This window comes from Opisthocomus hoazin, chromosome 3, assembly GCF_030867145.1.
Source record: "Opisthocomus hoazin isolate bOpiHoa1 chromosome 3, bOpiHoa1.hap1, whole genome shotgun sequence".
Lineage (NCBI taxonomy): Eukaryota > Metazoa > Chordata > Aves > Opisthocomiformes > Opisthocomidae > Opisthocomus > Opisthocomus hoazin.
In genome coordinates, this window is record NC_134416.1 from 43987152 (window position 1) to 44011880 (window position 24729).

The 24729-nt window shown below is 44.0% G+C and overlaps 1 protein-coding gene across 4 annotated transcripts in view; it reads left to right on the forward strand.

The window, feature by feature from the left end:
* Nucleotides 1-11664: 11664 nt before the first annotated feature.
* Nucleotides 11665-24729, forward strand: part of TOX (thymocyte selection associated high mobility group box) — a 236716-nt gene continuing 223651 nt past the window's right edge. For 2 of the 4 annotated variants that reach the window (XM_075416101.1, XM_075416103.1), the window contains exon 1: nt 12292-12472. In XM_075416101.1, the coding sequence (XP_075272216.1) occupies nt 12359-12472 (114 nt within the window). In that variant the 5' untranslated portion in view covers nt 12292-12358. Of the gene's footprint in view, nt 11942-12291; nt 12473-13202; nt 13755-24729 lie in introns of those variants that run through there. The other 2 variants (XM_009937712.2, XM_075416102.1) reach the window with 2 other exon arrangements.

Here is a 24729-nt window from a genome sequence, read left to right on the forward strand (position 1 = left end):
CTCAGATTCCTTAAATCTCTTCTCTATGTTACATTTCTCCTTAAAGTCACTTTTTACTTTAAACTTCTCTAAGTTTGCATCCTTTCTGCGGGCCCAGGTTAAATTCCGCCCTGGACTGTTTGGTTTTTTAACAGTTTCATTTTCTACATGCTTGTAAAATGATCAAAGCGAGAAAAAAAAAAAAAACAAACCCAAAAGCACACAATTGTTACTGTTGGTGACTGGCTTTTTTCTTTCTTTCTTTTCTTTTTTTAAACATATAGCTGATTCCATGTTAACAAGAGACAGGCAGGCAGGCGTAGGACAGGCATGACTCCCACCAAGAGTAAACATATGCTTCAGCTCTCTCTCCCTCTCCCGCCACGGTTCTACTTACACATATGTAAATACTCATTACACATTTCTCCAGTGAACTGAAAGGGAACCTTGGAGTTGACAGTGAACTAAGATTTTGTGCCACAAAATGGCATGGGACATTCTTCCGTGATGGAATTTGTCCCCTTTTCCTGAATACAACAGTAACCAGTGGAGGTCACACTTTGTTCAAAAGAAAGAAGACACTTGCAGACCACTCTTCTGGAGGGGCTCTCAGCTTTGAAACCACCTCCCACTCTGTGGTACAGTAGTTTGGGCCTGCTGACCTCTTAGGAAAACTGCAAATTGTGTCTGCTAGAGATAACTTCAAAGCAGGGAAATTCCACTGCAGGGTAGGGGAAGGGTATCTTAGGAGGTGGAGTATTTTTAACTATGTTCTACAACTGTCAACAAGTCTGAGTTTCTCCTTACTCTCTTCTATTTCTAGTTCTTCTTTGTTTTTATTTAATTGCTGCCAGTGCATTATGCACTAAGGCAACAGCCTTCATGCAGCTCTTATAAATCTATATCCATTCAACACATAGTTGAAACTTTACTATTTCAAATGTGGCTTGGGGCTTCCCCTCCACATGCTTCACAGCATCTGAATTAACATGCGTGTTCAACTCTGCTGTACTTACACAGGCTACTGAAGCGTCTGTTTTTAAAGATGAACAATCAACACTGACTATTCATTCTCTTCAACTGGTACTCATGTAAACTTCTAAAAAAACAGAACAAGGGCCATTCCAATAAGGAAACAGTGTTGATTACACTCTGGTAGCCAGACTAAAGGCAGATGATTTGGAGGATAGCAACAAACATTAAGCTTTGCAGTTTGACTGTGATAAAAAGTAAAACATATAAAATCTTCAAACAAATAATCCTCAACAAAATAGTGCAAGGCTTTAAAATAACAACAATGAGGTAGTTTTACATTAAGATACCATACAACAAGACACAGGATTTCAGGAATTAATAGGAATTAAGATACTCCTCAAACAGGTAATATTAAGCATGTCCCTATAATAGACAATCACTATCAAAGAATAAGAGAAACAGAAAGCAGTAGCCTTGATCCAGAAAAGGTATTTCTGCCTTATACAGCATCAAAGACAGACATTCAGGAATAGCTCATCCATGAGAAATTGTGATCTCCTGTTGCTGCCAAGGTCAGTCAGACCTGTTGTTATATGTTCTGTAAACGCTGACTCTATCACTTACAGTTTTCCAAGGACTTCTTTAACACGTCGAGATTTTTTATTTTTATTGTGGAACAAAGCTATGACACGAAACTGTCAAACTAGGAGGCCCAGAAAAGGATGACAGAGAGTTTTTATTAGATTTGAGGGTAAAAGCTCTATTGAGAAAAGAACCATGTAGTTAGAAGAAAAGCAGTCTGAAGTTCCTAGAGATCCAGCAGGAAAATGCTGAAATTTCAGCAAAGAAGGAAATGTTGTCCTCAAGCCAGCAGTCCGACAATTTATCAGACCCCTTAAAAACCGATGGCAGATGGCACGGGGATGTTGTATCTGTATCAGACTATCAAGTGTGAATGGGACTGGATTTATTTGCTACAAAAGGGAGCTCTAATGGAAACTCCCAACACAGTTTCACTGTGCCTGGTTCCTGACCTTCTGCACTTCAAATGCCAACTGTGCCCCCTTGTGTGGTACTCTTCTGATGGTAACCGTAAGTCCCTAGGGAAGTGCATGAAACTCAAGCAAGCAAGTTTGCATTTTATTTTCTCTAGTTAAAGCATAAAATGAAAAAATAAAATAAGATAAGCTGTAATACCTTCTAGCCCTAAAAATAAATTTTTACTCTGTGAACTCTCTTCTATATTTATATGTACTCAGAGAGAACAGAGTTTGGATCTCTCTCTGTTAGTATCTATAATTCTGGGCTTGAAGCACTAATTAAAAGCACATAAAAGAGGGTACATAGACTACTTTGTTACATGATGGGGTGGGAGTCTCCTGCTGAAAGACCCACCTTGCTTGGAGCTTTAAGAAACATCCAAGGTATTGCTTCACAGAGACCTCGTGAATACAAAGGACAATGAAAGCTGTTCTCTAGCAAAGGACATCTGAGCTCCATGAGATGGCAGAGTAGAGAAAAAAAAAGAGGTTTTAAGTAAGCTTGCAAAGATGTCCTCATACAAGGAAGAGCTCATGCAGGGGCAATTCAGCTCTGTTTAGGAGTTTTATCAAAAAGGAGAATGATGACATCATTGGTCTGAACTGAAAATTGACTAATCAGCTGCTTGGCATCTGTCTTGGCAGACGAGAATTCCCTTTTCAATGCTATGGAAAAACTGGGTATACAGACTAGTCCTCATGTTGTCACCTGTCTCTGCTTGTGGCCGGTCCTCTGTTCTGTCTTTCCTTTTTCCTGACCGTTCAGCCAACACATTCAGCTGATAATATGTACATTTGTAAAATATCTGCAAATATAGATAGGTATTTTTAATGGTATCAAACATTTGTACAGATTTGTTCTCAAGACATATGTATATGACACAGTTCCGAGATAACATTTATGTAACTTTTATGGACCCTCACTTTTTGGAGCCAAAAAAAAATGCCTTTAGACAGGCTTTTTAAACTGCAAAATAAACGGTTGAAAACAGAGTTTTACTTAAAAAAAAAAAAAGTTTCTGAAACCACAGCACAGTCCTCCAGTACACTTCAGAAAAAAAGAGCATGACACCAAAAAATCCTGATCCCTTATACTTCTAGATGTTTCATGATTGCTTTAACAAGATAAGTGGAAGAGTGGAAAATCAGCAACCTTAACACTTGGGTATATTTTGCAATTGAGAACTAGCATGCAGCAGACTGCGATGTATTTTTGAACCTTCCTGCATACCATGTGGACAGTATATCTCATATAGAATCACTTGATCAGATAGGAAATACAGGAAGAGGAAAAAAGGAACTTCATATTTCCCTTTGTTTATCTGACCATGAGAAATAATTTGATTCTAAGGCCCAGTGAAATGTTTTCATTCAAGACTGGCCTACCCTTTGTATGTCTGCAAGGCCACATTAAACTTGGTAACTTGCATTGAACCAGCTGGCAGTGTCTTTGAAGCATATGGGGATGGATTGAAGCTGCAAATATGCAAGGTGAATTTTACATTTTTATATTTGTCTCATGGTCATTTAAGATCTTCATTCTGTGAGATGTTGTGTGCTTAATTCCTCCTCTAGGCAATGGCAGATGAGTGTGTAAGAAATTTTTGTGAGATGCGAAACACGGTTCAGGTTCAGCCCATGTGTCTGTTCCTCCTCTATCTGTTAAATTGGCTGTGTACAATTTGTTTGGAATGAGAAGACACGGCAACACTCAGGTTCAGGTTTTCGCTTTGCCTTGTAACAAACGGAAGTCAGGGACTTTCCTTGACTATTTAGAAGTGATCTTTACTTCCTTACAGAGATGAGAAAAATTTATTTCCATGCAAGTGTGATAATTTGGGGCCAGTCATTTTCACCACAAACAAATTAAGCAAGACAGAAGCACTGGCTAAAACAATAAAATAGCTGCCTCTTTCATTACATGTTTGACAATGCTTGATTTGACACACTATTAGGTAGCATTACAAACTGCTTAAATACTCTGAAACATATATCACCACTACTAAGCTTTGATACCATGTTACAAACGTTTCTTTTTAAACACACTGATCTATACTTATTTACGAGCATACACCCAGAATGTCAACAACACCTAAAATGAACCAATTTCTTAAAGGTTTTGAGTTCATTCTGATGAAAAGGCCAGATTAATTACTTTCTTTTAAATATTCTGTAATCTTATTATCATTATCTTCTACATCTTCCCACATCCAAGTGTCATACCCAGTTTAAGGACAAGAAACAGGGCATCCACACAAAAACGACAGACCCTTCATCCTATTATTATGTAATTAACTACTCTCTAGAAATCGATGAGCATTGAGCTTTGTTCTGAAAGGTAAATAGTCCTCTGCGTCAGTAAGTAAAGCAAAAATTTCAGCAGGAGAGATTTTCTTGGCAAAATCTCATGGCTCATTTTTAGCTTATCTGGCCCTCCTGGCTCCTGAAGTACAGACCACAAAACAAGATACAAACTGATTTTCCAACCCAGCTGTTCTATAGTACATGAGAGAAAACTTTTATTTAAATAAGAGCCACTCTCATGAAAAGAGTCTTGTGGCACCTATGTATAACAAATAATAAGCCATCATCACAGTCCCACATTTCCTTCTTCCTAGGAAAATCAAGAAATCTTCTCTTTATAATAGACGATCAGACATCTTTGGCTGGAGGTCCCAAATAAAACCAGCTATAGACGTGTGAGATTAAAACAGAAAGATGTTGGGCTAGATTCTTTTTTTAACTCACACCCTTTTGCCTCTCTTTGGCTGAGAAAATGATTTATGCCTACTGATGGCTCCCAATATACTAGACGAAGCAGCTGTGTGAGACATGAGGGCAGACAAGAAAATGACCTGTGACCTTGGACATACTTGCTTGTTTCTTTTAATTCTGACAGTCTGGCCATTGCAGAACCTCCAGGGGAACATGCAGATGGCTGGACTGGTTCAGACCAAGGCTCTGCCCTGCCAGTGAGCTGCCTCCAACGATGGCTCTAGGCATGACAGCCTGAACTGAGGGCAAGCGTGTACAATACTCACCCCCTACCCTCTACTCCCATGTCTCTACCTCCAGTTGTTCTCAGCTCAAAGGACTTGCTGATCCATTTGTGGTTTCTCTATTTAATGACCTCCTTAGGTCTCCAGTCTGCTGTGTAAACTTCTTGCATCCACAATGCTGTTTGGGAAGGAATGCCATCCGAGTTCTCCATTGCATGGAGAACATTCATACTACGTAGTCTCACACCAGCAGACAGCAGTTAAAAGAATAACAACTTTTTTAGCATCAGCAGATACAGATCATGTTTCTCAAGGCATTTGTTCCTATTTATATGAGAAAAGCAATGACATTCTTCTCGTATGGTGGTATAGGAACCTCTTTCAAGACTATTTTGGAGACATTCACTTGAATGTTGAACGGCTTTAAAAATTCAGTGCCCTTCTAAACAAACGTTCCTTCCTTTTAAGCTTCTAAAAACTGATTCATACTCTTTAATCTGTTGCGACATTTTTTCTAGAAAATGCTCTTGCATGATCTAAAGTGGCCAAATTTGATATAACATTTAATTATCCTGGAAAGGGACTTGCTTTTTCAGTCCATGCAGGCAAAATCTACAACAGCATTAACATTTCCAGTTGCAGTCTTCACAAATGCATTACCCTGAAAACCCCAGAGAAAATGTCCCCTAAAAAACAAAAGAACACTTAGTGGATTAATATATATATAGCTTTCTAATTTTTATAAACTGTACAGATAACTGTCACAAATCTCAGGTGTTTTTACCACCTCGATGATTAAATCATTTCTGTAAGTAGCAGCAAAAATTTTATAACCTCTCAGGGCCTGCATCATTAAGTACTGAAAATAACTTGAAGTGCTGTGCAAAGTAAATGGTATAGCTGTAAACTCCTACAGACTCCTAGGAACTTGAAGCCTTTCTTACGGCAATAGTCAGTAATACTTCATACAAATAAAAAGCTCTCTATTTTCTGTCATTGGATGTTCTAGTCATTCTGGTGTTGACATCTCCAGCTCTGCATTAGCATTTCTGCACCTGCATACACCTGTATGCACCTGCGTATGCCAGTCTCTTATATGAACTCTTCTAGAATCACAGAATCACAGAATCACAGAATAGTAGGGGTTGGAAGGGACCTCTGTGGGTCATCTAGTCCAACCCTCCTGCCGAAGCAGGGTCACCTACAGCAGCCTGCACAGGACCTTGTCCAGGCGGGTCTTGAATATCTCCAGAGAAGGAGACTCCACCACCTCCCTGGGCAGCCTGTTCCAGTGCTCCGTCACCCTCAGAGGGAAAAAGGTCTTCCTCGTGTTCAGATGGAACTTCCTGTGCCTCACTTTGTGCCCATTGCCCCTTGTCCTGTCACTGGGCACCACTGAGAAGAGCTTGGCCCCATCCTCCTGACACCCACCCTTCAGATATTTATAAGCATTTATTAGGTCCCCTCGCAGCCTTCTCTTCTTCAGGCTGAACAAGCCCAGCTCCCTCAGCCTCTCCTCGTAGGAGAGATGCTCCAGTCCCCTCACCATCCTCGTAGCCCGCTGCTGGACTCTCTCCAGTAGCTCTTCATCTTGCTTGAACTGGGGAGGCCAGAACTGGACAGAGGACTCCAGATGAGGCCTCACCAGGGCAGTGTAGAGGGGAAGGAGAACCTCCCTCGTCCTGCTGGCCACACTCTTCTTGATGCACCCCAGGATGCCATTGGCTTTCTTGGCAGCCAGGGCACACTGCTGGCTCATGGTTAACCTGTCGTCCACCAGGACACCCAGGTCCCTCTCCGCAGAGCTGCTCTCCAGCAGGTCCTCCCCAAGCCTGTACTGGTGCATGGGGTTGTTCCTCCCCAGGTGCAGGACCCTGCATTTGCCCTTGTTGAACCTCATCAGGTTCCTCTCTGCCCAACTTTCCAGCCTGTCCAGGTCACGCTGAATGGCAGCACAGCCTTCTGGTGTGTCTACCACACCTCCCAGTTTGGTGTCATCATCAAACTTGCTGAGGGTACATTCTAACTCTTCATCCAGGTCGTTGATGAAGAAGTTAAACAAGGCTGGGCCCAGTACTGACCCCTGGGGGACACCACTAGTTACCGGCCTCCAACTAGACTCAGCGCCGCTGATGACAACCCTCTGAGTTCTGCCATTCAGCCAGTTCTCAATCCACCTCACCGACCACTCATCCAGCCCACACTTCCTCAGCTTCCCTAGGAGGATATCATGGGAGACTGTGTCGAAAGCCTTGCTGAAGTCTAGGTAGACAACATCCACGGCTCTCCCTTCGTCTACCCAGCCAGTCATGTCATCGCAGAAAGCTATTAGATTGGTCAGGCATGATTTCCCCTTGGTGAATCCATGCTGACTACTCCTGATAACCTTCTTTTCTTCCACTTGCTTGATGATGGCCTCCAGGATAAGCTGCTCCATCACCTTTCCCGGGATGGAGGTGAGGCTGACCGGCCTGTAGTTCCCTGGGTCCTCCTTCTTGCCCTTTTTGAAGATTGGAGTGACACTGGCCTTTCTCCAGTCCTCGGGCACCTCTCCTGTCCTCCAGGACCTCTCAAAGATGATGGAGAGTGGCTCAGCAATGACATCCGCCAGCTCCCTCAGCACTCGTGTGTGCATTCCATTGGGGCCCATGGATTTGTGGGTGTCCAGATCGCTTAAGCGATCCCTCACACAGTCCTCCTAGACCAAGGGAAAGTCGTCCTCTTTGTAGGCTTCTTCTCTTACCTCCGGGGCCTGGGATTCCTGAGGGCCAGTCTTAGAACTGAAGACTGAAGCAAAGAAGGCATTCAGTAGCTCTGCCTTCTCCGCATCCTCCGTCACCAGGACACCCGCCTCATTCAGCAGCGGCCCCACATTGTCCCTAGCCTTCCTTTTGCTGCTGATGTAGTTGAAGAAGTCCTTCTTGTTGTTTTTGACATGCCTTGCCAGCTTCAATTCCAGGTGGGCCTTGGCCTTCCTCATCGCATCCCTGCATGCTCTCACCACGTTTGTGTAATCTTCCCAAGTGGCCTGCCCCTCTTTCCACATTCCATGGACCTTTCTCTTCTGCCTGATCTCCGCTAGAAGCTCCTTGTTTAACCATGCAGGTCTCCTGCCTCCTTTGCTCGATTTCTTTGTCAGGGGGATGCATTGCTCCTGTGCATGGAAGAAGTGTCGTTTAAAGAGCGACCAGCACTCATGGACCCCCCTGCCTTCGAGAGCCCTGGCCCACGGGATTCCTCCCAGTAGCTCCTTGAAGAGGGCAAAGTCAGCCCTCCTGAGGTCCAGGGTTTTGATCCTGCTTATCGCCCTGCTTCTTCCACGCAGGATCCTGAACTCGACCATTTCATGGTCACTGCAGCCGAGTCTACCTCCGACCTTCACATCCTCCACCAGTCCCTCCTTGTTTGTTAACACAAGGTCCAGCAGCGCGCCTTTCCTTGTTGGTTCCTCCAGGACTTGCATCAGAAAGTTATCTTCGATGCTCTGTAGGAACCTCCTGGATTGTGCCTGCCTAGCTGTATGGTCTTCCCAGCTGATGTCAGGGTGGTTGAAGTCCCCCATGAGAACCAGGGCCTGTGACTGTGAGGCTGCCTGCAGCTGCCTGTAGAAGGCCTCATCAACTTCCTCCTCCTGGTCAGGTGGCCTGTAGTACACACCCACCGTAATGTCACCCGTGTGAGCCTGTCCCTTAATTCTAACCCACAAGCTCTCAACTCGTTCCTCATTTGCCCCCAGGCCAAGCTCAATGCATTCTACTTGCTCCCTCACATGTAGAGCAACTCTCCCACCTCTCCTTGTTGGTCTGTCTTTCCTAAAGAGTCTGTAGCCATCTATGACAGCATGCCAGTCATGCGAGTTGTCCCACCACGTTTCTGTGATGGCGACCAAGTCATAGCCGTCCTGCTGTATAATGGCTTCCAGCTCCTCCTGTTTATTGCCCATGCTACGTGCATTGGTGTAAACACACTTGAGCTGGTCTGTCAATCTCACCCCTGGCCTTGGCACGCCAAGCCTAGGCTCATCCGTAGTGAGCTGGGCAATATCCCATTCCCCCTTCGGACCTAGTTTCAGTATATCTCTACCCCATTCAGTATATCTCTACCCCATTTCTCCACAACAGGCTGAAAACTAATCCACAGTCCATGAATAACAAGTTTCTCAACAGCAGCTTTTCAATACAGAGCTTGCAATCTGTCTCCCATTCACTTTGTCAAATTATGGTCCACATCTCAACCATTTGCAGCAGTGATATATCTGTCAAGCGTCAAGTACATTTCTTGCAAAGGAAAGTCTTTTTTAAGATTTTTTAACTTTCAAAATGTCTAATCCCAAACATGCAAAATAATGAGTCAGACGCCAAAAAATCATGAGATTTTTTTAAAAAATATGTTAATGTCTTTTCCTTTGCTTTCTGGAGCTTTTTCTGGGTCATGTTTTCAAGCTTTCCTCCAAGGCCATAAGGGTTTCAAATATTATTAAAAAGAAAGCAACTGAGATCCTTTTGTAATTGCATTTTTAAGGAAAACATTCATTGCCATCAGACTTAAATTGTGTTGAACTGCCAACCAAGAATTTTCAGAGACATTTTTGATCAAATAATCCTGAAAAAGGAGCACTGCTTCAAAACTGTTTTCTCTAGAGTTTTGTTTACATTCCTTATGTATTTTTTCCAGATAACTAGGCTTTACTGAAAGCAGGCTGTTAGGCATGGAGGAAAGCCATGACTTAACACTGTCTTGAAGGACTCTTTACAAGATCAAAGCATCTGAGGTACAGATTATAGATCTTCATGAAAACAGATTTCTTCACCTGAAATTTGTGATTTGCTCCTTCTTAATACTGAGTCCCCTTGAAATCTTTACTCTGGAATTATTTTTTTTTTCAGTGACGAGAAGACAGTTTGGTGTGACAATGTGCATAACATCTTAAAAGTTCTTCGGGTTCCAACTGTTTCATGACAGAAATGTTCATGAGTATTTGATAAACGTAACCATTCCTGTTAACTGTCATCATCTCAGCTTATTTGTATGGCACTCACTAACTTGTTTTTATTTAAGAGGGAAAGGCAATCCTTTCTTTTCACAATACAACTCCTCTGTAGGGCATTATCTAACCTCAGTATAGTGTCCTTCCTGTATCCTTTCTCTTCCATCCTTTCTGCCCTGATTAAAACTACCAGACACCCAGCAGGAAACCCAGTGGGATTACTCACGGCGTCTAGAAGTCACTGTTCCTTTCATTGTTTTTGCCTGTTAAACCTTGTTGTGCGCATCAGTCCCTCTCCCGCATCCCACTGGATTCCCAACTTTCCTTTGTCAGAACCCTTGCTGGCAGCTAATTGTGCTCCTCGTCGTCTTCCCTACCCCATCGTTGTCCTTACTCCCCTCTCAGTTTGCCCATCTCCTCAAGCTTCCCTGCTCCATCTCGCCCTGAGGGTTGTGCCTGGTGTCAGCATGGCCAAGTCCAAGCACTACGAGCTAAGGAGTCAGACCCCAGCCGATGAGGTGTTTCATCTGTGGTTCTTTTTACTGTTTACTTGCGTCCCGGTTTCCGAGGTGTGCTCATGGATCACAGTTTGTTTCTGCCACCACAGACTCTGGGCGATGGCTTCCGCTCTGCTGGGACAGACGATGAGGGGACCACCTAACCCTGGTCGGCCTCACAGGGCGGCCAGAGGAGCCAGGCCACCTGACCCTACCTGTGGACCGGGGGCCGTAGAGGTGGGCCGGGGAGGCTCTCACAGAGGCACTTCAGGGGACCTGCCCGCGGCCACACCGGCAGCCTCCGGCCGATCCATCGCGGACACCCGGACACCAGCCGACCCCCTCGCCCCTCGGCCGTCGCCGCCACCCCGCCCTCCCGCCTTTCCTCGGCCCCCGGGCCGGGCCGCGTCGGCCGCAGGCCGCGGAGAGGGTGCCATAGTAACGGGCGGGGGGCCGGGCGGCGCCGGGGGCCCGGGCGGGAGAGGGCGGGGACGGCGGCGGGATGGCGGGCGCGGGAGCGCCCCCTCTCCGCGACTCCCAGCCCGGTCCCCGGCGGCCGCAAATGGCTCTTCCCCTACCGGGCCCTTTGTGTGCAGCACGCCCGGAGCAGCAGCTCCGCCGGCGGAGCGCGCCGCGTTCGCCGCCGCCGCCCGCCAAGCCGCGCCGGGCCGGGCCGGGCCGGGCCGGGCCGAGCCGAGCCGAGCCGAGGGAGGCGGGCGGCGCGGGGCGGCCATTCCGGCGCGGGCGGTCTGCCTCACCGCTCCCCCCGGGGTGCGCGGGCGCCCCGGCTGCCGCCCCCCTCCCCCCCCAGCTCCTCACGGCGGAGGGCAACCAAAATTCACCGACACCAAACCCACCCAAGTAAATAATAACAATAATAATAATAATAATAAAAAAGAAAGAAGGGGAAAAGAGCAGAGGGAGCGAGCGAGCGAGCGAGCGGGCGGGCGGGCGGGAGGGAGACGCGCACCAACTCGGAGGCTCCCATAAAGAGCGGCGCAGACGGAGCTAGCGCCCCGGCGCCGATGCGCGGGGGAAACAATAAGTACTCGAAGTTACCTGCCCTGCCGTAGAAGAAGGAGGGTTTGTTGATTCTCTCGCAGACATCTGCAGACCGGTGCTTTTTTGGAAGAGATTTCCCCCCCCCCCCCCCCCTCTCTCTCTCTTTACAAACCACAAACGGATGTGAGGCAGGGAAGGTGTTTCTTTGACTACTGAAGTCAGGCACCTCTTTTTTTATTCTTCTCAGTCTTGTTGTGTGTGTTTCCCCCCCTCCCCTCGCACTCGCACACACACACCCCTTTTTGCACCAACACTGACGACAAAAAAAAAGGAAAGGAGTTTGCTTGATGTTTTAGTGAAATGGACGTAAGATTTTATTCACCACCTCCTCAGCCTGCGGCCGCTCCTGATGCGCCTTGTTTGGGACCTTCCCCCTGCCTGGACCCCTACTACTGCAACAAGGTGACTCGCGTTTCTCTGCCGTCCGAGGCGTTTCACCCGCGCTGCCGGCCGCGGCGCGTTGGACGAGCGGGCGCTGCGCCCCGCCGAGCCGCGCACCGGGGGACGGAGGGAGGCAGGGAGGGAGGGAAGGCAGCGGCACTCGCCGGGGTTTGGGGTTCGGGGGGGCGCAGCGCCGGGCGCCGCCGAGAGCTGCCGCCGGGACACACGCCGGCCCCCCTGCGGGCACCCCAAATTAAAACCCCGGAGTAGTTTGGGGGCGGGCGGCCGGAGCGGGGGGGGGGGGGGGCGGGGGGGCTGTGTGTTGTGTGTGTGAGGGGCGGGTGGGGGGAGGCATTTTCCATAACATCTTCCCTTTCGGAGAAACGGCGCGGGCGAGGATGTTGGTGCCGAGGACTTGAATTTCCAGGGCTCCTGTTCATGGGAAAGATCGTGCCCGCCGCAAACCGGCAGAAACTCTGCTTCTGCCCCGCCGCGCACCCCGGCAGCGCTGCGTGTCGGAGCGGTCCTCGGCCGCGCCGGGAGCAGCTTTGCGTACGTGCGTGTTTGTCTGTACGCGACATGTGTGTATCTGTGTACCTACACGCACGTCTCTCCGTCCGTGCACAACGAGGACGCGTAAGGGTCGCAGGTCCCTTCAGAGCAGGGGCTCGACTCTGTCCCGGCTGCGCAGCCGCCTCGCCGGCTCCTCCGTAACTTGATTAAACCGCGGCGAGTAGGGTCGGCACCTGAGGAGAGCGAACTTTCGGCGCCCCGAGCCCCGGGGCAGGAGGGAGCTCGCCCTAGCCCGAAATCTTGGGCTCGGTTACGAGAGTTTGGCGGTGCGGCCCCGGAGCGCTTCGCGTTACTTTCGCTGCCGAGGAAGGGGGCTGGGGGGCTCCCGCGTTGTCGCTGCCTCTGCGGCCCGAGCCCGCTGGGGCTTCGTGCGGGAGCTGCGCGTTCTCCGCCGTTACGGAACGCGGGCTCGGCGCACGGGTAGAACGCCGGCCGCGGGAAACAACCGGGAAGTGCGAGCTACCCAGGCCGCTGCCGGAGCCGTGCCCCCGCTGCCCGCCGCTGCGGGCTGGGGCCGGCGGCGGGGCCGGGCGGGGGGCTGCCGCGGGAGGGTCCCCCGCGCGCGGCCGTGGCCAACGGCGGCCTCGCGTGCCCGGGCGGCGTCTGGAGCCGCCTCCTTCCCGCCGGGCCGCCGGCCCTGTCCGGGGAGGGACGGCGGGATCGCGGAGGGGGGGCGGCGGCGGGGCGGGGGGGGGAGCCCTCCCGGTGCTGAGGAGAGGTTTGCCACATGGTCTCGCCCGCCAGTCACGGCGGCAAGGACCGGACTCGCCCCGGCCGCGTTTCGCGGTCGCTCGGCGGAGTTGTAGACCTCGGGGGTAGATCGGGGCCCGTGTGGTGGATGCCCCAGGATATTTCGAGGGGGATCCCGGAGGTAGGACGGTCAGCGGTCTCTTGGGCGACTGTGGCTGGCGGCGTCGGGCAGACCGGCCCCGTGGATGGGAAGTTTGTGCCAGGAGAGAACTTTGTACAGCGGGAAGAGTGCAGATGCGCAGGAGCCCGCCCGTACGCCAGCGCTGGTTGTCTCTCAAGCGCTCCGAGTGTTCGTGAGGCTGCTGCTGCCTTTAATCTGTGGCTTGTCGTTACTTTCTGTCGTCTGGTGTGTTATTTTTTTTATTTAAATTGTAACCATAAAGCGTTGCCACGTGAGAGGCTTGGGCTAGTATTAATGACCCGGAGTACCAGAGTGTCTGAGGACCCATTTGGCAATGAAACTGGACAAACGTTGTTAAACCTATCAGTGATTTAAAGCTGCGAAAAGAAGGTAATGACTTGAATACACATTTCACTCATCATTCTTGAGATAGTGGACCAGATTTAATTTAAAAGTTAAATGCTTTGGAAAATCAGGAATTACTTTAATACATTAAATCATCTTCCAATTAAGTTCCTTAAATCATTTTTGGTGGGTTGCACTGCAAATCGAATAAATTAATTTAGAAAGTCGTTTTCAGGATTTCTTTACTGGCTGGTTAAAGCTTCTTTTAAGTCATGCCGTGTATGAGGGAGCAAACTGTTCTTTTTAAATGCAAATGAGACACTCATTCTGTAGGCAAGTTGCAACTCTTCTATTTCACTTTGCCTGAACTGATAATGTGCTTAAAAGTGCACAGTCATAAGACATATGCTTTAAGCTTGGAAAAGACTTACCAGGAATGTTTCAGTGTAAGATACCGGGTGTGGGACGAATGTCTTTTGCAGATGCCTTTGCCACTGACCACTGATTACATGAAATGGACAGAGTGGGTTTGCCAGGCCCCTTGGAGGCGTACATTTCCTGAACATTTCATTTTTCACCCCCTTCACTCTCTCCCTTCGCCCAGCATGACTAACATTGCTGTGAAAACTTACCTGACTTGTTTTGAAAATGTTGTTATCTTACAGTATTGCGCTGTCACTTGTTTTCCTGCTGTGTTTGTTTAGGGAGTTTGAAGGGTGGGAGGCCTGCAGGATTTTGTGTTCATTAAGTTTGGTTGAGTGTTTGCTCTTGATTTCTCCCAGGAAAGGAGATGATGGCTGGAACGTAATAGATCCGTGTTCTGGGTTGGAATGGTGGTCTTCATTAGGTCTTTACCGGCAAAACTCTTTCAGAGCTGGATCTTGTGAAGTTAGTTAAAACTTGCTTGGGGCACTTCCCAGTGGATTTGGCCCTTGTTTTCATACTTGGGTTTAGTTGTTTTGGGTTTTTTGACAAATGTGGAAGACTTTGATTCTTTACATTTTAAATCTGCTTGAGCAGCTGGTAATTTAGAATGTATTCCACAGATACTCACGCTTTTAAGTTTTCTACTTGTTCCGTTAGCACTATTTTTTTTCCTGATTGTATATGATTGTTCGTAGCTTGTGAGTGAGTTCCAAGGCACGTGCACGGGAGGTATTGACAGTGCATTTTTCTGTAGCCAAAGGAAAATGCAATAATGCAGATTCAAACAGTCACCTCTTATCTTACAATTTTCAGTTGGCAGGCTTTGTTTCAGAAGACTGCTTAGATCTTTGTTTTATAAACCTAAAATAGCATTCTAAGCATCTTAGTCTAATATTTCTCTTCTGTGAAAGCTCATTATACTCTGCATATATTGTTATGCAGGCTTTTCCTTGTTTCTCTCACATTACCAATGGAGAGAGAAAAGTGAAAGAACAATGCAAACAATGTTGGTTATGACAACTGTGTGAGGTATCTCTTATACAAACAGACGGAATGGATGGTATGCTGCGGTATATAGGTCAGCCTTTGAAATAACATAGTGGAGCTCTTACGCTGGACAGACCGATTTAGAGTTGGGGTTGTACTGTTCGCCTCTTGAAACTTGAAGCATAATTGCATTTCAGACATTTACAGGCTAATACGAGTAGTCTGTTCAGTTGAAGTTTATTTTAAGAAGCATCCCATCCCGTAATTGAGTTGATTGCTACAAAAGAAGTAACTTTGATAATCCGAGTGTCTTAATTTGATCGAAGAATATGGTCAGGGATTTCAGGCTGCTTGAAGAAGTCAGATGTGAAGTTTAAATCTTTATGTAGAGAGTGATAAATAACATCCTTGTGGCTTTGCATATTGAAGTGTCACCTCCAAAGATCGCTTCGATCAATACTGTAAGAAGGATTGGTAATTTTTCATACTTGCAACTTTACAGTGTTTTCAGATATCTGCTCACATAAAGTGCAGTTGGATAATTGTAGTTTGACACAGCTAATGACAGGGATGATGACCCCTGCCAGCAGTAGGGAGGAAATAATGGTCTTTACTGCTCCCAATGGTTAGCCTTGCAGAATTATGCACTAGACTCTTCCATGATTTGCTACCTGGTTCAAAAATACAGGAGCCTACAACTCATCTTTCTTGTATTTGCTGGTAGTTGTCAGTGCAGTGGAAAAATACAGCCAGACAGCAGAGGTATAGACTGTAGCTGTTTTTAAAAAGAGGAATAGAGAGGAAAAAAAGAGAGAGAGGGAAGCAAAACCCTTCAAAATGAAAACAGCATCGTGACATTGGGTAGAAGTGGATAAGGAGATATAATACAGTGCTTTGTAAGCAGGTAACAATCCTGCTCGTACTCAGAATTCCATGGAGCAAAAGTTCATATATTTGTATACAGCGTTTAAAATAATTTATTGTGTAAGCTTAACCCCACCATAGAGACTACTCTAAGTAAAATGTTCCATGGCTGTTGACAAAGTGTACATTATTTCCAGTAGCTTGCTTCTATCCACTCTTTATCTGAAACTCAGAATCGTGGAATGCCAACGCTGTGAAAGACAGCTCTAAAGCTGAAATGCTATGTTAATGTTTTGGCAGAATTTTAGATTATGTTCATCTAGTAGATCACTATTTGTTTATTGTGGGCATTTCCTCCCCCAGATAACTACCTTGTCCCCTACTGCGTTAGAATCATACCTGAAATTTGTTGGTGCCTCTTAAACAGTTATGTTAGTGTTGACTGTTGATTTTTAAGTGTCAAGTGTTTTAGTCAGTTTCAAAAAGTACCACATAGGAAGAAGGCAGACTTTTTTCCCTGGGTTCCTAGACCTTAGAATGTAGTCTCAGAGTTACAGGGAAGCCTCAGGTGTGCCTCTTTAAATTCCAGTGTTACAGAAAAGAAGTGGTCCCAATTTTAGTGGAATACAGAAAATGATTTCTGTATGTGCTTTTGAGAAATCTTTCTCAAAGATGTCCTATAAACCAAAGCATTAATAGTCATTCCTTTTTTTATTTTTTTATTTTTTTAAAATTTCTGCCAGACATCAGTACCTTGAGAGAAATTATATTTTATTCTCTTACCAGAGTGATGTGTTTGATCTCTAGGGCCTTACCCTCAACCAGCCTATCATGAGGTCTGCTCAAAAAGTGGAAACTGTAAACTATTAAGAAGGCTGAATTGGCTAAATGCTACAGTGCATACAGTACCTTCGGTGTTTACATCAAACCGAAGAAGAACAGCTGGAGCTGCGTTTAAAGACTTAAGGAGCTGATACTGTGGAGGACTGGGCAGTCCTAACTCCTGTTGAACTCGGTGCGTGTTGGGGGCGATCACACTTTACCAGGAAGAACTAAGCACCCTCCTGTCCTCTGATTCCCATCTTAGCAGGACTTTCTCGTCTTTCTAACACTGTACAGAAGCACTGGAAAATGGACTGTGTTTAAAATGTGGCTTTACATTAAGCAGAGAAAGGTCCTGATCACGGTAGGATTAAGATCAAAATTCTTGGATATTTAAATCCTATACTGATGGCAGGTATAACAAAGCCTAGATGGTGGAAGTAACAAGCTCCCTCAGCACGGCTCAAGAGTGACCTGAAAGCACCACTTCTCACGGTGAGAGGGTAGTCCCTGGATCAAGGCAGACCTTGGCTTCTGGAACTGACAGCAGTGACAATTGGTGGCAGCTTTGTTTATCTTTTTGAAGTGGACACATGCTCAGTGGATGTCTAGCATGGTCTGCATACACTAAAATACTTGTTTTAAATGTAGCCTAACCAAATTTAACTGTTTTGTTGTTGCAGCTGGACTAGATAATCATTGTAGGTCCCTTCCAACTGAAATAGTCTATTCTATTCTACTGTTTTAGGTGGGTAACTAGGTACCAATTTTCTGCCCAAGGAGTGATTTCTCATTAAAAATGCCTGGTTATAAACTGCTCCAAAACATGGTTTATAATAGAAGCGGCAAATGACTGTTAATTATACCAGTGCTTCCAAAATACTTTCAGACATGGAATTCACATCAACCTAAATGAGATTTTCTTGCTCATAATGTTTTTTCCCTACAGCATTCCCTTGGAAAATGGGAACATTGCATTATTCTATGGTTAGGCCCAGATCAGATTCTGTAGCGTTAGTAGCGGCAACAAGCATTGCCATTCGACAGCAGCAAGTGCACAGAAGGAAATCTCATCTCCCTTTCCTCTGGAATATCTGCATTTTGTGTTCACTGGTTCTGCTCAGTTTTAGGTTAGTAAGTCAGGGCATCAAGTAAAATGTTTAGCTCTGGACTTAGATCTTCAAAGTTAAAGTCATTTTTCAGCAGAGATCTTGGTGCAACAGACATTTGTAATGTCTGTGGTTTACTTTGCTTCTTGTGTTTGCAGTAAGTAGTTTATTTTTAGCATCTGAATTTCATATGGCTTTTCTAATATTTATATCTTATCTTTCAATTGCACATATGCTAACACTGTTTCTGAACTGTTCATTTAGTAGTTCTCACTGGGCTACTATTTGATTTGCTATAGACCCTCGTAGCATGGTTTCCTCCCAAGTAACACGCTGCTTTCGAAGTTGCAAAACATACTTGAATTACATGAGCATCTGACAAATCCAGGTTAGTGGAAATGTCAGAATGTTTTAACATTCGCATTCTTGACTGTTAAACCGCTCTCTACCAATCAAAAGTGGCACAAGTGGCTTTTTTCAAAGGTACTGCTGGCTAAGCATGGAAATTGAGCTGCTGTGGTACTAGTTTTGTCTCCTGCTATTGTTGTTGATGATTATATGGTCTTCAACGTTAAATAGAAGTTATTGTAGCTGATATGTATTTTTGTTATGTTAAGGAAATCTGCAGTGAGCTCCAATTACTTATTCTGTACGCAAGAAGAAATCAGAACTCTGAAATCAGACAGTGATAACCTGTACTTGGGGAAATGGGTCAATAAGGGAAGTATGAAGTCTGCAAAGTGAAGCAAAAGATTAATCCAGACAGTTCTTGCCAGAAGAGTGAGAAGATTATGTATATGTATAAATTCCTATTGTATCACTGCTACTCTATACATATATATAGATGTATGTTTCTGTTTCATTACATACTGCTTACTTTGAAGACAGTGAACTTTCTTTAAAAATCTGCCATTTCTATCCTGTATTAGAAGTAGCTGACTTTGAAGTCATATTCCGGTCGCTATTGCCAAAAGTGGGTAGATTTGTGTTCATGGATAAGAGAAAACATTTCTTTCTTACATGATCATTGTGTTTGCATCAACCGGAAATGATAATAAATAGTAAAAGGAGAAATAGTGGTGAAAAGGGATGATAACCTTTCAAAAAAGTGTAATTTGTCATTTGGCAGACACAGTTGTAAACATAAGTCATAGAAACCTGCAGATACTAGAGGCTTAATATCAAAGTTAATGATTTATTTTATGTTAATGCCTTTCTACTAGGGCATAAAAGACTGCTCGTAATGGACTCTCAGTGCTATGTTGAGTTGCGAAGGCTGATGGGATAATCTTACCCAAAATGAAGCTTTTTGAAGTAAATCATGGTGTTATTATTTCAAGTTAACTCTTGAAGATGTATTGGCAAACTGACTTTTTTAAGAACTGCTTGTAATCTTCACACGAAAATAGGAGGCAAGTTTTTTTGTTCATTAGTCGTTTTCTTAATTGTGTTGGAAACGTCTGTTCGTTTTTTTTTTTACAGTTCTGGAGAATAATATTCTTGAAGTGGAATTCATTCACTTCAGTGGGTTTATCATAGTGCAATAAGTTTTTGTGAGGCACAGTTGTTTTTGCAGGTTGAACAAAGAGTAATTTAGTGGCCTAACCAGTAATTTGCTAAATGGTAGTGAAACTCTTAGTTTTGCATTAAGAAGTTTTTAAAATCATGTTTACAATTAGTTATAACCAACATCATATTTCAATAAGAGATAATTTGCCTACTAAAGTTCACATAATGTGCTAATCATGTCTAGTGGTTAATAAAGGCCTCCTATCTCACTCCCCTGATGGCTATAAAAGGCTATTATGTTCATGGCAGCAGTTCAGGTACAGCTGCTGTGTGTTAATAATGCATCATTGTCCCACTAATAAACACAGCAAAGGTCAGCAACCCTGAGCACCTAAAACACCTATTCTCTTTCCAAAATATTTATTAACACCTTAATGGTGTATCTATTCATTTTGGTTAGGATTATATCAGTTAATGACCCTCACAGAATCCCATGTGTTCCATTTTTGCAGCTTACATCCTGTTGTGGGCTGTTGCACTCATTTTTCCTCCTAAACATTTCTTTTTCATTGCAACTATGTGTTATTTCTTTAATTTAAGGTTAGCGTTCTGTGGTCACTTTATGATTAACTTACTTTGGCAATTTTCATTTTTTTTCCTCATTTAGTTTAAGATGATATTTAAAGGCTGAATTTTCATTAGTTAAGACACTTTACAGAAATTCTAATTATGTGCTAAAAACCTACATGATTGTGTAACACGTGTTCACTCACGCACGTGCAGAAAGATGTGTGTATACATGTGTGTATCGATGAGCAGTACTTCCTCGGGGTTCCATATATGATTTTATACTAGTGACTTACATTTTGCTTTTTAGCATAGATTGCTGTATTCATAACGGTTTTTTAAAATGCGTTTCCTACAGACAAAGAACATACGCACATGGGATTTCCATTTTGCCAGGGAAACATGCAAATCAATAGGCCAGCACTTATCTGCATTAAAATTAGATATACCGTAATTTATGAGTGCAGTGATACTGTATTTGTCTTGCGTAGCCTCAGATATTCTTTAAGGTAGCCTGGCTATGTGTCCTTAGAGAAAAGCAAAAGTGTTAATTGAACAAAATCTCATTTTCTCATCTTGCAGTATTGCCTTTTGTGTTCTGTTACTCATTTTGAAAACCTGATGGGTTTTTTTGTGCTGTGTGATTTACAAACAACTGTTCAGAGGGCAGAAAAATACCACTACACTTCCATCAAGAGAAATGAAAAAGCTTAACTAGCTGACAGGTTTCTATTTGGTGTAGCACATAGCTTCAGTGACACATTTGTCATGCTTTAAATATATAATACATACAATAAAATATGTACAGGCACAGTTGTGATATATGTAGTGTCTGGCTCCATTGCTATTGTTTGTAGTCTCTACGGTTGTCATACGTTGTTCTTTGCACATCATACCCTTACAGAAGAATTTGACACAATTTCTAGCTTTCAGTCCTGCACCATTTTCTTTGCACAATATACATGAGTTTGACAGGGTGTGTTGAGGACAACTCTGGCAAGCAATTGATATTTTGAAGTGGCAAGCGTTTCAGCAGCTGCCTGCTTGTGAAAAAGGAATGATAAGATATACTGTATTGTTAGTTTCAGGCAAAGCATTAAGGTTTAAGCTCTGTAAAAATGTACACATTATTCGTCAGTGGTGAAGTAAGCCTTTTATGTTTTTTAGAGCTTAGCTCTCTGGCTGATGTGAACTAGAATGACATTGGTTTAATGGTCAGTAAATGAATAGGAGTACTTTGAATTTGAACCGCTGCCAATTTTGCACCGACAAAGAGACTGACAAAAGAAAGATTTTATGTGAAAGCAAAGCACAAGCAATGTTTGGGGAGGTGGGGAGAGGGGTAGAGGAACCCAACAGAAATATTCTCCAACATAGTCTTGTAATGATACTAAAATTGTTAAAACACATCCATTTTACATGGCTCATTGACTACAAACCTAAGCTGTTTCATCTAATGTTCTTTAAAACCTGTTGTATACACATAGTCTTTTAGAATATATTCATATGGAATTTACAGTGTGTTTTTCTAAATACCACACTGTGCCCTGAAGGCCTGTTGGCAGAACATCAGAGTTGTCCACTGCTGGAGTTCCCAAGTCTCTCTCTATCTGGTAGTGGGAAATTGTAGTTTAATCAGTTATGGCACTTGCAGTGTGTAACATTCATTAGTAAGGCAATTTGTCATGACTGTTAATAGTCAGGATGCATCTGCTCTCTCTTCAGTTATGGAGCGTGATAAGCATGAGGGCAAATATTTCAATTTCTAATAATATTAGCATGTTTGAAAACTGTAGTTCAAGGTTAGTGCTCAAAACACAAACAGCAAATTAATGAGAACCTATTTATTTTTACTGGTTTTACCTTTATAGATCTGGTTTTAAGTACCCCAATTCTCTTATGAGTTGTGCATTATCTAACTGGGTACTAAAAAGTGAGTATCTTCAGTGTTTGTCAAAGACTTTTCCTCTGTTGTCTTAAATTCAAAGTTAGAATATTTTCTGAGTTGCAAATACTTACAACTGAGCCACACCATTTTCTAGCGTGTCAGTAATAACTTGTTCACGGCCTTTTACAGTGTTAGTTTTGTGACTGGACAGCTTATAATGTTATGAAACATACTCAGTGCCTACCAAATGGACAACATGCAATTAGAAAAATGTTCTCTTCTAGCTAAGAACTGGCTTGTGATCATTGTTCATTGTTCTAAATATGGAAGGTTAAATTGTTTTCCATGGCCAAGAAAGGTTAGAGGATTTTTTTCACATACATCTGATAACCCTCGTGTATTACATAATGTGATAGCTTCACACACAATAGCTTTGTGACACATTTTAATTTTTAATGAAAAGCCCCCCAAATTTTAACATAATGATTTCTTTAGAAACCAAGCCCAATCTTGGTAAAATCCATTCTTGCTGGTAACAAAAGCTGTTACTGTTTAAGTTCCTGTTCAGCAGTTAGTTGGTACGCTTCACTGGGTGTTGTCAAAAAGGCTTTTCTCTTGATTGACAACCCCGTAGGAATGTGAATGGAGATTTTAATTGCATATCATGTGTGCATATCAGAGTGAGTGAATTCACTGACTCTGCTTAGCTCCATATCTCTACAGGTCAGCCATGCCAAAGCACTTTTTTTTTTATAAGCAATTGATATATTTTCCAAAGAGAGAGAAAAAGGGCATGTAAGTGAAGAATGGACTGTAAAGCAAAAGATGCCTGTGGATTTTCAGAGGAAAAATGTGTGCAATAAGTTTTCAGAATGCTTTAACACAGTTAAGAAGTATTTTGATGATGTAAATTCATTTTGAGTGTAAGTTGGCCAAAGACTGCTAGAATATGTTTTTCTTCTGGCATTTGCTAGCAGCATTGTGTTTATATTTTTACTTTTTTTTTCTAGGAGTACTCTGAACAAAATCAGTTAAAAAAAAAATTAAAGCAAGTGGAAAAATTTACTAAGACAGGCTGCCCTCATGTCTTGCACCTTTATGGGAGACATGGGGAAACGGTGGGGGTTTCTTCGTAAATGTGGGAGATAGTGGGCTTCCTCATTCATACGGGATTTGATCCACACGCTTTGGGCAACACTTACTTTAGTGGGAGATTTACCTAGGTAAGGACTGGCAGAGATCTCAGTTTTGAGTCTGATAATAAAACCGAGTTTTGATATCAAGTGTAATTCAACTTAAATTTTTTTTTCTTAAGAACAGTGATACATCACTGCAAAATGACACATAAATAGACCTCAACATTTTCCATAGCCAAAAACATTGTAGGTGAAAATGACAAAGCCAAAGATTCGTTATTATGAATAGTAATTAGATTTTTATATCTCAAATTAGATTCCAAGTTTCATTTTACATCAGAAGCCACAATATTGACTGTATTTTTTCTAAAGCTCATCAAGCATCGGCAACTGAAAGCATAGCTACGACACAGTTGCGGGGAACTTTTAGCTGAGTTAGTGTTTTGTGCCTGTACAGGGACATTGAAATCTAAAGGGGGATGACAGTTGTATTTTTCCAGGAGGACCCCTGGGGAAGGAATTGTTACTTAGTCAAAAAGTTTCTTTCCTGGTTTGTCAGTGCTTTGGAACAAGAAGCAAATCGGCTGCCTTTTGCCCTTTTATCCTTTGTGTAGGGCCAACTCACACTTTCAGGTTGTATTTGTGTAAAGTGTGGGAATGGAGGACGCCAGGCCACTTGGTGAATCTTAAGGCTACAATGGCAAGGCACATCGCTGCGTCTGACAACATGTGGTTTAACATTGGCCCCATGCGGAGCCTGTTAACTCCTGCATTAGACTAATGTGTATCTCGCCCAATTATGTCTTCAACATCAGGAAACTCTTAGGGGTGCTTAAAAGCTATGGATACTGTAAGAAGAAAACCAAAAACACTTTGCTTTATTTCTGATGAAGCAAACCCCTCTGACTTAACATATGACATCAATGGATGGTTGGATCTATTAGGAACTGACACTTCCAGGGATTTTCAGGATTTATGAGTAGAAAAGGGGCCACAAAGATGATCCGAGGCTGGAGCACCTCTCCTATGAGGAAAGGCTGAGAGAGCTGGAGCTGTTCAGCCTCGAGAAGAGAAGGCCCCGGGGAGACCATAGAGCAGCCTTTCAGTACCTGAAGGGGGCCTACGGGAAAGGTGGGGAAAATTTTTTCAGCAGGGCTTGTTGTAATAGGAAAAGGAGCAATGGCTTTAAACTAAGGGAGCGCAGATTTAGACTAGATACAAGGAAGAAATGTTTTAACATGAGGGTGGTGAAACAGAGGAACAGGTTGCCCAGAGAGGTAGTGGAGGCCCCATCCCTGGAAACATTCAAGGCCAGGTTGGATGGGGCTCTGAGCAACCTGGTCTGGTTGAAGATGTCCCTGCTGACTGCAGGGGGGTTAGGCTAGATGACATCTAAAGGTCCCTTCCAACCCAAAGAATTCTTTAAGTCTATGAATCTATGATTCTAAAATAGAGGGAAGTGGGACATGGCAAAGATAGTAATCTGAACATAGGATTCCCTTTGTACAGTAACCATTCAAGTCCTATGAGCAAATGCATCAGTGAGGAGCTGTAGCTTTCTGTACATCCAAAGGTGCTTCTGTTTAGATTTGTATGGACTCACACCTATGCAAGTTTCAGACCTTTGGCACTTTCACTTCTGATAAAGCTTTTTTTTTTGTGAGAGAATTTCTAAAGTCATTCCTGGTTTTCGGAGCTTTCTATCATAACTG